The following is a 12706-nucleotide window of genomic DNA, read 5'->3' on the forward strand; positions in this document are numbered from 1 at the left end:
GTGTTTGCCACACATTAGTGTGTAATACACACACTAATTGCACACTAATTAGTGTGTAAGTAGTGTGTACATGCACACATTGGTGTGTTTGTCACACACACATACATATACACGTGCACAAACACACATACACACACACAAACACACCATACACACACACACACACACACACACACAAACACATATATGCATGTGTGTGTGTATGCACACATTAGTGTGTGCAAACACACCAATGTGTGCGTGCGCACACGCTAATGCAAACATTAGTATGTGCGCATATACCAGTCTTCAAGCATTCATACCGGTTATATATCTGTTTGACATTGTCTGATAACAGAGGTCTCTTGACTACAGGAAGAATTATCCAAATGCTTGAAGCGTGAGGAAACCTCTGGTCTCTGTGTCACGTTTGTGACAAACGTGATTAGTCAACCAATGCTACCTGAAACCATAGTCTTGCCTGCAAGAGTTTCAGCTCCTGGACATAGTGTTGTTCTCATTGATGTGTGCAATGCTTGTGGTGTAAAAATTCATGATCACAGTCGCTCAAGCCATGCTGTTCTATTGCCTTGTTCACATGCATACCATGCATTCTGCTATGCTCACTTGGCTGAGAAAGGAAAGTGCCTGCTTAAGGATTGCCCCGGAGTTATTTCTGCAGAAGACCAATCCCTTCTAAAGAAGAACCCACTTGAACCTATCAGATGCCCTAAAACAGGTGAGAAAATTGTTTCAACAGGTAAGAAACACACAATTGTTTTAATCAGGTGGTTGATTTCTGTCTTCTCTGATGTTTTTTCAGAGTCAAGCTGCTTCAAAACTACTGCCGGTAAAGACACAGGGAACGATGCAGTGACGCCTGCATACAAGACTATTGGGTTAAGCAATGCAAAGACACCTATGGAGGTTTTGCTTGATGAAAGTGTCCCTGGTATTGCTGAGAAACCTGCTTCAGAAACACCAGAAGAAGAACAAAACTTTGAGGTGAATGAGCAGAGTATGACTGGTGCTGAAGGGAAAACCCAGAGCGAGGAAGACGAGGTGTTGCTAGACACCGGCGTGCGGGTGACAAGATCAAAGACCCCGAGAAAACAAGGCCAACGTGTCAAGAGTAAGTTTTTTGATTGCTTAAGGCTCTAATAAGTGATCTTTTGCTGCACAGCTTTCTAACTGATGGTCGTGTAGATGTCAGGCTAGAGGGAAGACCCGAGGAGACCCTTGCTGAGCATATGAGAAAGGCAAAAAAACAAAAAATCGAGAAGACTGCAGATGAGAAGCCTGAAATGGAGCAAAAAGGCAAGGAAGAGGAAGAGACCCAGGGGCAGCCAGAAGAGGACATGGACATAGTAGACACTAAGGAGATGCAGAATACCAGCACAAGTTCTGACCCTAAACCCAGAGCTTGCAAAAGATTATAGTTTGCCCCCCCTATGTTTCTTTTTATGTAACCGCTTCTGAAATTAATATAACTTTCTTTCCCATTCGACGTCTCTTTCATCTTGTGCCTAATTTTTGAACTTTGTGTATTTTTATTGTATGATTTCAATCTGTAGATATGTCCTAACTGCATATTTAAATTTGAGTCTTGTGTAATTTGTATCTGCAGATATGTTTTCAGTTGAAGAATGGCACCTTGCAGATAGGTTCAGGGCTGACAAGCAGAATGGCAGGGCTGACATTCGCGTAATATGGAATTGGTCATTTCAGGTGTTGTCTACTCCAGTGCTCCAGTTTCCTCTATGGTATAGACTGTGTAAAAGAATCCCACTGATATGGCCAAGGCCACCACCTCCGTTGAGCGTCCAGCGTAGGGTTCTCATTTTGGACCTTAATGGCTTACTGTTAAAGAAATTTGATGTAAAATATGGTGAGGGTGTGCCCTACTGGCCGGAAATGCGCCATGTTGTCGAAGGGGATAGTCAGTTTTGGGTAAGGCCCGATGCAGAAGTGTTTCTGAATTTTTGTTTCAGATGGTTTGAAGTGTGGATATGGAGCTGCTACAGGTTTGAGAAGCTCAAACGCACGCTAGCGGCGACGGTGTTCCCACACCACCACAAAAGATTCAATAGAGTGGTAAGTCAGGCGCAGTGCACAAGGGCGCCTTTTAAAATCGGCAGGACAGAGAAACCGGTGTTCCACAAGAATCTCAAAGATTTTCCTGACCTACCACCTGACACACTTATCTTTGATGATTCTGGATATAAGCTGATGTTTAATTCATTGGGGTCATTTCTTGTTTTTCCCAAGCTGGAAAAGTAGTCTAAAGAAGAACGCGCCTATTTTCTGTCAACCATTGTCATACACTGGCTGGTACACGCTGGTTGATCTCTAAGGACAGAATTGAGTATACAAAGAGGACTATAATCTGTGAAGACGGACAACCTGACGACGCCTATGTGCATCATGTTTACTGGAAAAAGCGGATTGACTTTTTCCAGAAACACGGAGCAGATTTTCTTTCAATAACAAAAGCTTCATAAAGTCTGTGAAGTGGGCGACTTTTGTCGATGTATTTTTTTGTCGATGGATGTAAATGGAGAATTACTCAGCCTTCTTGTCAATCGATGTAACAGAATTCATATAAAATACAATTACAAGCAAGTTGCACAGAAATACGTTGTATTCTATATTTGAAGTATCTTGCAAATAAAAGGAGAGAGGGAGAGGGACAAAAAGAGAGAGAGAGAGAATAGTGTCTGTCTATTTGATGAACATACTGTGAAGAGAGTATCTTGCAAATAATTGAAGTGTTGCAAATAATTGAAGGAGAGAGGGAGAGGGACAAAAAGAGAAAGAGAGAGAGAGAGAGAGCATAAGAAGAGTCAAACAGGGACTTGTGTGATAACGGTATGATACTGAGAAGTGACTGGTTTCAAACACAGTTCAGTCTACAGTTTAAGGCAGAGTCGGAGAAAGGGATTCTGCCATCATGTTTGTACTATTATTGTACTTATACTATAATCTCCAACTTGTATGATACCAGTACAAAACCATTAAATTGCCGCCTTTATAGAACCAGTTTATTTAAAACGTAAGGACATGTAGTGATTCAAAGGGATAAACAGAGACATTTTTTTATTTTAAAAAAGAAGTTTGGACAAAAAATTTAAACAAACTGATTGCTACAGCTCAAAAGGCATACTATTGTAGTAGATAGACTCACTGACATCAAGTGATATTGTATATAGTTTTGAGTTGCTGGGATGGGGTATCATGGGGATTTTGATTGCACGAACAAGATGTGAATATATGAACACCTTTGGCTTTTTGTCCAAAAGCTCATAGGTCTTCTCATTTATCATACAATAGTAAAACCCTTTGATAACATAGGATCCTCGCCCAATGACATTGCCCCAGTCATCTTCAGCGTCTGAATGAAACTCCAGTGCATTTCACAATATAGAAATCCACTTTTTCTTCATTGTCATTTGGTGCAGGAACAGCAAAATTATCACCAACAATAAGAGCTTGACTGAGGGTGTCATAGTGTTCTTCATATGCTGCATCCTCATTTATTTCGTCGTCATCGTCTTCCCCTTCTTCTGTAGGCTCCAAAATAAGGTATGTCCAGAAAGGAACGTGTGACTTGCTCACACATCTCCTCCACTTTTCCTGTTTACATAAACTACAGAAACAAGACAGTGAACGTGTTCTCAAAGCAGTTGTATCATGCTCTGAATATGCAGAAACAGAGTGCATTGAGCAGGTATTTTTTACAGCCTTCACATCCCAATTTTTTCCCCTTTGGACATCCCCCAATTCAATCTCCCAAAAAACCCTGCTTACATAACGGGCCTGGGATGCATAGGTGGCTGTAGCACCATCTGACAAGGTCCGTCTCAATAATGCCACAACATCTGCAGCACAGTCTATCTTTGGGCAGTTTGGTTGCAGTTGGTATTGAGTTAAAAGACCTTTTTATCACTGCTCCCGCACCGTCGTGTTCTCCCTTACCATGGCCGGATCCAAAAAAGTTCCAAGACATTTTCCATCCCGTAAAAACACTGTATCTGCATTTTATTCAATGGATAGAAGAAGATTAATATACTCTTGGCATGATAAAATTACCAAAAAATGTTCACTACAGCTTGACCCTATTAAAGTGCATATGTTCACTACAGCTTGTGTTAGTGCATATGCGCTAATGCTGGTATTTTAATTGTATTACTTCGTTATCATTCCGTCAAAGAAACATGTATTATAATATTACTGATGTTAGACAAGCATTTTATTACAACTTTAATGCCAATATTATAGGTCTCTATATTAAAACCACCTTCAGATAATGTTTATTAGAACATGGTATACCTGGCAAGGAAATAGAATGGTCTTCTTGCTTTGAATTGAGAAGCTGCGCCTCCATCAGACCATACCCAATGACGCCTTATGTTTAGACCAAATTGCTTTAGCCATTCTGCATGTTTCAGAAAACAGTGTTGAACAAAATGTGTGTCATGTTGCTTGTCATATCTGAAATGAAGAAGTGAATTATCTTGTGGATGTCACCTGCATAATATAAAAATCATAAATTATTGAAGGCTTAATACAAAAGAAATAATACTGATCTAGGGTGATGTCGTTACCTGCAATTCGGAAATATGTTATGTGCACCAAAATAGTTACTTGACTTGAATACCAGTGCATGGACTGAATCTCATTCTGTTCTTTGAAACTATAATTTTCAGCAAAGTCAACAACTGACACAACATCTTCTGGAAAGCTTTGTATATATTCCTTATATTGTTCTGCTTGCCATCTATACACAAAATTATGCATTATGTATTTCTTAAGATGGTCTTTGAACATGACTGAGAGATCCTGGCATGACATTTCCTTATGCGACAAGACTTTTCTTTTCTTCTTCTTACCGTCACGCGCAGTTCCTACTTCTAGGTCCTCAAAAATCTTCACCACAATCTTTTTAGAAATAAATGCAGCCTCTGCAGCACAAAAATCTAACTTAGCCGGGCCACACCTTTTACATTGACCACTTGAGCAGGCAAGGTCATGGCAGGTGGACGTATCTGATTTTGGACACAGTATAGAGTCCAATAAGGCTGTTACACTCTTGATAGGGTTTTTTGGTGCCTTGCATCCACCATTGTCTTTGCATATGTTGCATTGACATTGGCAAGCTTTTCCATGCAGACCGAATACAAAACTTCGCATGTGATTTATGGCATCCTTTAGAAAGGACATTTGAACATGTGAAATGCAGCAACAAGTATATCGGTCTCTCAATTTCCGCACAAAATATGGCTTCATGTACTCAAACGCACGCTGCCTTATTACAATTTCAGGGTACTGTTCTTTGAAGATGAGAAAGAGCTCCACCTACAATGAAAAACATATATGGTTAAAGAACATTGAAGAAAACTGCAGGTTTTTATTATCTTTAAAGAAAACTGGTACATTACTATAAACCAGTATTTTTATTTCAAACTAGTATGTTTTTTCACTAAATTGGTTAGACAAACCAGTACATATGAACACATGTCCTTGGTGCGTACCAGTGGTATATAATTGTCAACCAGTTCAAATGTTCTTACTACTGATGTAAATCAGTCTTTTCATTTAAAACCGGTATGTTATTTACCTAACCAGTACATGTGAGCACTTAACCACGATGTATACCAGTGAGAAATAAGTGTTAAAAGTTTTTTACTGGATATGTAAACCAGTATTTTCCTCTCAAACCGATATGTTTTTTACCTAACTGGTATGACAAACAGTACATGTGAACACTCGACCAGTACATGTGAACACTTAACCAAGTTTTTTACTCGTTATGTAATACAGGAATTTCCTTTCAAACCGGTATGTTTTTTACCTAACTGGTATGACAAACAGTACATGTGAACACTCGACCAAGATGTTTACTAGCATAAAATGTGTAAACGGTTTTAAATCTATTTACTGGTTATGTAAACCGGTATTGTAATTTCAAACCGCTTTTAGTTTTGATATAACTGGTTATGTTAAGTAGTATATCTACTACATACCACATATACACTTGACCGAGCTGTAAACTACTGTGAAAATGTGTTAACCAGTTGAAATTAATTTACTCGTTATATAACCGGTCTTTTCATTTCAAACAGGTATTAGTTAGTGCATAATTGGTCGGGTTAACCAGCACATCTTTCACATACCACATATGTACACTTGACCAAGTTCTATACTAGTGGGAAAAAAGTGTTAACCAGTTGAAATTAATCTACTGGCTATGTAAACCAGTATTTTCATTTAAAATCGGTATTAGTTATTACATAACTGGTTAGGTTAACCAGTATATCTATCCAAACCATATCAAGAGTTGTTCAAGATGCTTATACTGGTCATGGAAACCCATATTTGCATTCATCACATGTATTCACACTATAATTGGGTTGATGAGAGTAGATATGAAATCGGATATGAAGGAAGTTGTAAATGGAAATAAGGAGAATCTGTATTTGGTCCTAGATTAAGAGTAGATAAATATTGGATGTGAAGGAAAATATAAATGGAAATATTGAATCTGTATTTGGTCCAAGATAAGAGTAGATAAATATCGGATATGAAGAAAACAAAAATGGATATAGTGAAGCAAGTTATTACCTGAGATTGTTCAAGAAGATGCACAGGATGTTTGACATGTAACTTTCTTCCAATACGCTTTCTGCACACATCCTTCTTATTGGGTGAAACACGAGTGTTAGACATCCAAAAAGAGAAGATCAACTCTTTCTCATCAGGTGTTATGAAACCACGATCCATGGGCTGTCGAGCACACAAAGAGATTGGCAAATTGCCATCACCTGCTGCCCTCAACCGATTCTTTGCAGCTATGAAGTTTCTCTTGTGCAAATTTAGCAATTTAGATGTAGCTGAAACATTCACTTTTGAGGTAGATGTACACTCAACATTCATAAGCATTGTGGTGATGATGAACCTTTTAAGAAAGAGCTCCTGTCCGCTCTTGGGTAATTTGATTGCATCTATTGTGTTGCGTATGGCTTCAACGAAGGTTGTTTGTGCCCTGGGCATTTCAAGGTCTCCAAGAGAAGGATGATTGACAAACCTGCACAAAATATCTGAGCGTGTTGCAACATCGAGGGTTGTACGCCGATTGAAGAGCTCAACAAGGTCATTGCAAAGTCTTTGACACTTTGCATCATCAGCACCATTTTGATCATTATCTTCCTCACGTGCTACCTGCTCAAGCTTGTTCTTAGCACGCAGCTCCCTCTTTCTCCTAGCATGATATTCCTTGACCGCATCAACAGCATACCTAGCACACAGTTCACAGTGAGGCTGAGAGCAGTCACATACAGTGTGAGATTCTTGCTCCATGCTAGAGAGGGAGAGATTGAGCGAGGTGATAGGCCTACAGAGAGCAAGAGCAGTATATGACAGCAAGAGATGTGTGATAGGCCTACAAAGTAAAAGAGCAGTTTGTGAGAAGGTGAGAGCAGTCACAAACTATGTGACAACCTTGCTCCATGCTAGAGAGAGAGAGAGAGAGAGAGAGAGAGAGAGAGAGAGAGAGAGTGACAACCTTGCTCCTACACAGAGAATTAGAGAGAGACAGAAAAATGAGAGAGCAGGAAGATAGTAACGGTGTAAAGAGCTGGCTGACGTGCATAGTTAAGAGGTACAGAGCCGTCTTCTATACTTAACAAAAAGCTGTGGAAACTCTATAGTAACGGTGTAAAGAGCTGGCTGACGTGCATAGTTAAGAGGTACAGAGCCGTCTTCTATACTTAACAAAAGGCTATGGAAATTCTATATTTAATTAAAAATCTGTTCAAAAGAATATATTGAATTTAACTAATATAGATGGTTTTATGTACCGGTTATAAAACCTCTGTCCGGGACAAGGTTCGAACCCTGCTGGCTACCCCGATTGATGCCTTACCCTTGTGTACCGATTGAAGCTTGCCCCTGCTTTGTGGGATAAGGGGGGTCCCATGGGTACTAAGCCCGCTTCCTAACGCCCAACTTTTAAAAAATAACCATAGGATAATAAAAGTCCTCGGGAATAGGTACCAATTCCAAATACCAATCTTTCAGAGTGTGTATGTTTTCATAGGTTTTAGTAGGTTTTCTAGCAATGAGGGTCTTACTCTCTACCCTCCATTGCATAAATAACGCCTATATGGCCGACCATCGAGACAATAAGAGGCAGTCCGTGTCAATGAAGGAGCACCCAATGCAGGAATTAAACCTTGACATCATCACTGAATCTTTTTCACCTCATCTTTTCCTTTTGTAATAATTCCCACCCAATATTCAAAATAATCTCCCTTTCCACCTCATCATCTCTCTCTAGAATTTTCAAAGAAAGGGTGAATAAACTAATGTCACATTTCAACATGTGAGGGAGGCTACAAAAGCTCACTTTCATCATGTGTGGAAAAAGAAAATATAATTTATTGTTAAACCTTTTTAGCCACAAAATAAATTTAAGCCTTAATCCCACTTTGGAAATAGTATAAATACCCCCCAATCCCACCTTGTGGGAAGGCCTCATTTGTGAAGAGCTTTAGCAACTCCACCCTTGCTCCCCGGGGGGTGCACCTAAAAAAATGTAAGTGTAGCACGTGAGTTCATCAGGAGGGTTTTTTTAATTGACAAAACCTACAGGATTACATCTACAAGAGGGGGTTTTTTATTACACTTTTGAAAAAAACCCGTAGGTTCCTTAAGAAAGAGGGGTAATTTTATTAGTTGATAGCATGTAGGTAGAGGGGGTTTTTTATTATCCCTTGAACGCACGTGATACATATGATTTCTTAGTGGTGGACCCCCCGAGCCTTGCTCTAAGGATTTCCTTCTTACCTCAAGTTAGCAAGCTCCTACTTTAGCAAAGCCTCACTTTCTAGAGAAGGTGGTAAGAAGAAGATTTCTTTGTACGATGCATGTGTCTTTGATGCGATCAATTCATATATTCGATGTGCTAAGAAACTTGGATATTTAATTGGTCAATATAGTGGGTTTGGACCAAATATGGATGATCTTCTCAAGAGAGTGAATTCTAGTACAACCATATGTCCAATGTACATACCTTGAGTCATGGAAGGCATGGTAGGTGAAACCCCCATGTTTGAGGAGCCAATATTATATAGTGAGAAAGAAACAATGTAAAGAAAGAACAACCCAAATAAAGAGAACAACTCACATAGGCCATGTTTAATGGAACCACAAAAATAAAAGCAACATGGATGCCCATGTAAGATTAGCTTTGATAGTAACTTGCCAAACTAGCAGGCATTATTAAGAACATGAGATAATTCTTTACTTAGAAGAATTAGAGGAGGACGAGAGAAGAGTCGAGTTTAGAACTAGTGGCATCCACCTATAGAGATGTATATATAATTGTCAAAGAAAATGTACATAGGTCAATATGGGCCATTAGAAGTATGCCACTACATTGTAAAAGAATTGGGATTGATCAAAGGAAGAAGGTGCACAAATATGATTGAAATTAGGAACCATACACGAAGGAAAATCTCTCAATGGATGTGGTTTTGTAATCATGATGTGGATCATACTTAGGATATGGACAAACTAGTTCAACATCCACTATAGACTTTATCAAAATGGTATGTTTAGCTTGGTATGGGAAGGAGTTATCAAGTAAGGTTTAACTTGAAGATTGTATCAATGTCTTCATTTCCAATGGAAATAAGAGGAGAAGGTGGGATGGAGGTGGGGAACAATGATCACTCCTTCCCATACTCAAGCAAGAGAAGCAAAAAAATGGAGACATAAGAGAAGAAGGTGGAGAATAGTGATCACTCCTTCCCATACTCAAGCAAGAGAAGCAAAAAAATGGAGACATTGAATATTAAAAGAAGATGATAAACATATTTTTGTTTCCAATAATATGAGTATACACTTGTGGAAGTATCTTTAAGAAGTCATGTTATTTTTTGTATAATTATAGAGAATTTATATTATGTGCACATTAAGGTCGAAATTTTCACAAAAGACAAAAAGAGAACAAACCATTTCTGGCATGCAAGAATCTATACTATGTTTAGGTATATATGCTACGTTAGTAATGCAATCAACACATGGTAATTCATCAACCATTACTCTCTATGAGGGATGTTGCCTTTCTCCTTCATCAGCCTTGTCTGTGCTAAGACTAGTTTCTAACCTTTGTTGGTTGAAACTAGATGATTGTATTTTTTTGGCGACGAGCATTTAATAGTGATTGATTTTTTGGCATCGGATAAGCATATTCCTAAAAGATTTCTTTCTCTCTCATCTCTCCCTATATCCTCTCTCTCTCTCTCTCTCTCTCTCTCTCTCTCTTCTTTCTTTCTCATCCCTCCCACTCCCACTCTCCCTCCCTCCTTTCTCTCTCATCGCTCCCATTCCCACTCTCGCTCCCTCCCTTGTTTCTCTCTCATCCCTCCCTACAACCCCTCTCTTTGTCTCTCTCTTTCTCTCTCATAGATCAAATGCTTTACACTATATATCCCTATTTGTCTCTCTTCTTCTCTCTCTCTCTCTCTCTCTCTCTCTCTCTCTCTCTCTCTCTCTCTCACGCATGAAAGAAAGATGAAATTGACAACCACAAGTATAACATTTGAAGCATCACAAAGAAATTTAGTAGATGAATTTACATAAAAAGAGTACAAACATTTTGACAACCAATAGTCATAATTAAGCGCTCACATCACAAGTAGAAAAAGATTCATAAGTTTCATAAAGATGGTAATAATATGGATCCAACACTAAAATGGCAAGGGACTCCATTACTCATATTAAATCATTTAGTTATTGAGGGAGATATTGCCTAAACTATGATTAGAAGCCATGGATTTTGCTTTTTGAATAATGCCTTAATCCATGGCCAAACAAAAGTTCTTATCATGGACCATGATGATAAGTTTTGCTTGTATAGGGTAATGGGTATAGAGATAAGAAGAGAGATAGGTGAAGGGATAGAGAAAAGATAGTGAATTATGCTAGTACCCGTACATATAAATTTTGAGTGGTATAGGGATAGATGTCAAAAATGAAACAATTGCCCAGGGAGAGAGCTAAAGGATTTCTTAGAGGGTAAGGGAGTGTAAGAGTGTGGTGTAAGGAGAGGGTGAGGCATAAGAGTGCAAGAATGTGAGCTAGAGTGCATGCCTATGCAAATTACTTGAAAACCTCATCTTTATATAGCACTAAATGCCCCACAAAATTATTTAAAAAATCCAAATATTTATTGGAGAATAATACAAAGCACTTCCTTATATATATTTCTCTTTCTCTTTGTCTATGTATTCTCACCACTTTTTCTCTTTCTATTTGCATGTCCATCTACTCTCTTCCATTATTTGCTAAATGTGACAATGTAATCATTAAAACTTCAAAATTTTTAATAAAAAATATTATAATACCTTCACTATCCATGGTCACTATTTCATGGTAAGTTGCCACATACCACACATCATGCAAGTTGCAACTTGCACAAATACTCTCTCCCTCAACCTCCACTTAAAGAAAGCTGCATTCCACCTTTTCCCATTATTCTCCTCTTTCATTTTTTCTAGTGCACTCTCTTTCTTGTCTCTTTAGCTCTCATTACCATGGCATCCAAAGACAATTCCTTTAAAGATGTGGATGCCTTCCCATTCTTTGAAGAGCAATACCTCTCTCCCAATCCTCTCCCCAAAACCTCATGTGATGACATGGTAGTGCAAGACATGGAGACTGAGGAGGATGATTCTGGTTGGGGACTTGGGAAGATCCTACTGATGTTGGCCCAAAGATTGCAATGTCTATAAAAAATGAACATTGTCAATTTTTTGACAAAGCATACCACCACCGTCAAAAGAGGGACTCGATTTTGGACACTATTTGTAATTGTGAAATGCATGGCAATCATAGAGCCAACAGAGAAGCAAAAATATTGGGGACTTGGCGTGGTGATTGGCATTTAGGGAGATATTTGGGGTGATGTCGTTCCTTTTGGATGAGCATATTATTATGTTGGGGTCCTAAAGCCCATTGTGCTAGCCCTAAGTGACTGGGTAGCCAAACACTAATAGTGACCATTCATTCTATGCAAAACAATAAGGACTCAAAGCCTAGATCGCTATTGTGAGTGAGTCCACTATATCTATGTATCATCTTATTCTTCACTCCACCTTCACCGCACTTCATGCTTGCAGGCTCCCGCATTACAACTTCAACTGGTATCAGAGCTGGTTAGGAGGCTCGAGACAGCGCACCATAGCACACCTGACGACATTCTCTGTTTACAATGAGATTTGGTGAGAAAAGACAGGGCCACATATGCTTTGGGCATGCTCAAAGAGCTTGGTTTGCTCAAATTTTTGATCTAAGGCCTTGTTTTGACTATGCAAGTGCTGCACATGTGTTTTTCGTCTCTTCTCGACTAGCTATAGGTTTTACATTTTTTGCACGTTATAGGTTGAGGTACAGGTGCTTATACAAGAGTAAATAGGTTATAGACTCTCAGTTGTTGCAGGCTATAGGATACAAGTTGTAAATTTTGCATTTTGACTTTTCTGCAACTTCTCTGTCAGATGCATTTTTTGATGTATAAGATCTTGTCGGTCTAATTATTAGCAGACAAACTGCTGCTGTGGTTACAACTATAGTTATTATGGTTGATGTATGATCTTATGTGGTTAATGCATTAACAAAATTTGTGCATAGCCTTTTGTGAGGGTCATAGTGAGGTTTTGTGAAG

At 38.9% G+C, this 12706-nt stretch overlaps 2 protein-coding genes across 3 annotated transcripts; one reads left to right on the forward strand and one right to left on the reverse strand.

Moving 5' to 3' along the window:
- Positions 1 to 389: 389 nt before the first annotated feature.
- Positions 390 to 1458, forward strand: LOC147621741 (uncharacterized). Its single transcript, XM_086823585.1, is given in 4 exon segments — positions 390 to 718; positions 803 to 1111; positions 1186 to 1430; positions 1432 to 1458. Coding segments are annotated over 4 exon segments (864 nt in total). The 5' UTR covers positions 390 to 435.
- Positions 1459 to 3633: 2175 nt separating this feature from the next.
- On the reverse strand, positions 3634 to 7564 carry LOC147621742 (uncharacterized). Of its 2 annotated transcripts, none has more exons than XM_086823586.1 (4): positions 6601 to 7564; positions 4584 to 5334; positions 4309 to 4414; positions 3634 to 4010 (listed from the first exon to the last, which is right to left on the reverse strand). In XM_086823586.1, exons 1-4 carry the CDS (start codon positions 7333 to 7335, stop codon positions 3761 to 3763), a joined length of 1842 nt encoding a protein of 613 aa, XP_086679712.1. In that variant the 5' UTR covers positions 7336 to 7564; the 3' UTR covers positions 3634 to 3760. The 2 variants fall into 2 exon arrangements, 1 of the variants encoding a protein (XP_086679712.1); XR_015269708.1 differs by having other exon boundaries at positions 3978 to 4010; positions 4309 to 4506.
- Positions 7565 to 12706: the final 5142 nt, after the last annotated feature.

Source organism: Cibotium barometz, chromosome 29 (assembly GCF_041138505.1).
Source record: "Cibotium barometz isolate CiBa-2024 chromosome 29, ASM4113850v1, whole genome shotgun sequence".
In the NCBI taxonomy this organism is placed as follows: Eukaryota; Viridiplantae; Streptophyta; class Polypodiopsida; order Cyatheales; family Cibotiaceae; genus Cibotium; species Cibotium barometz.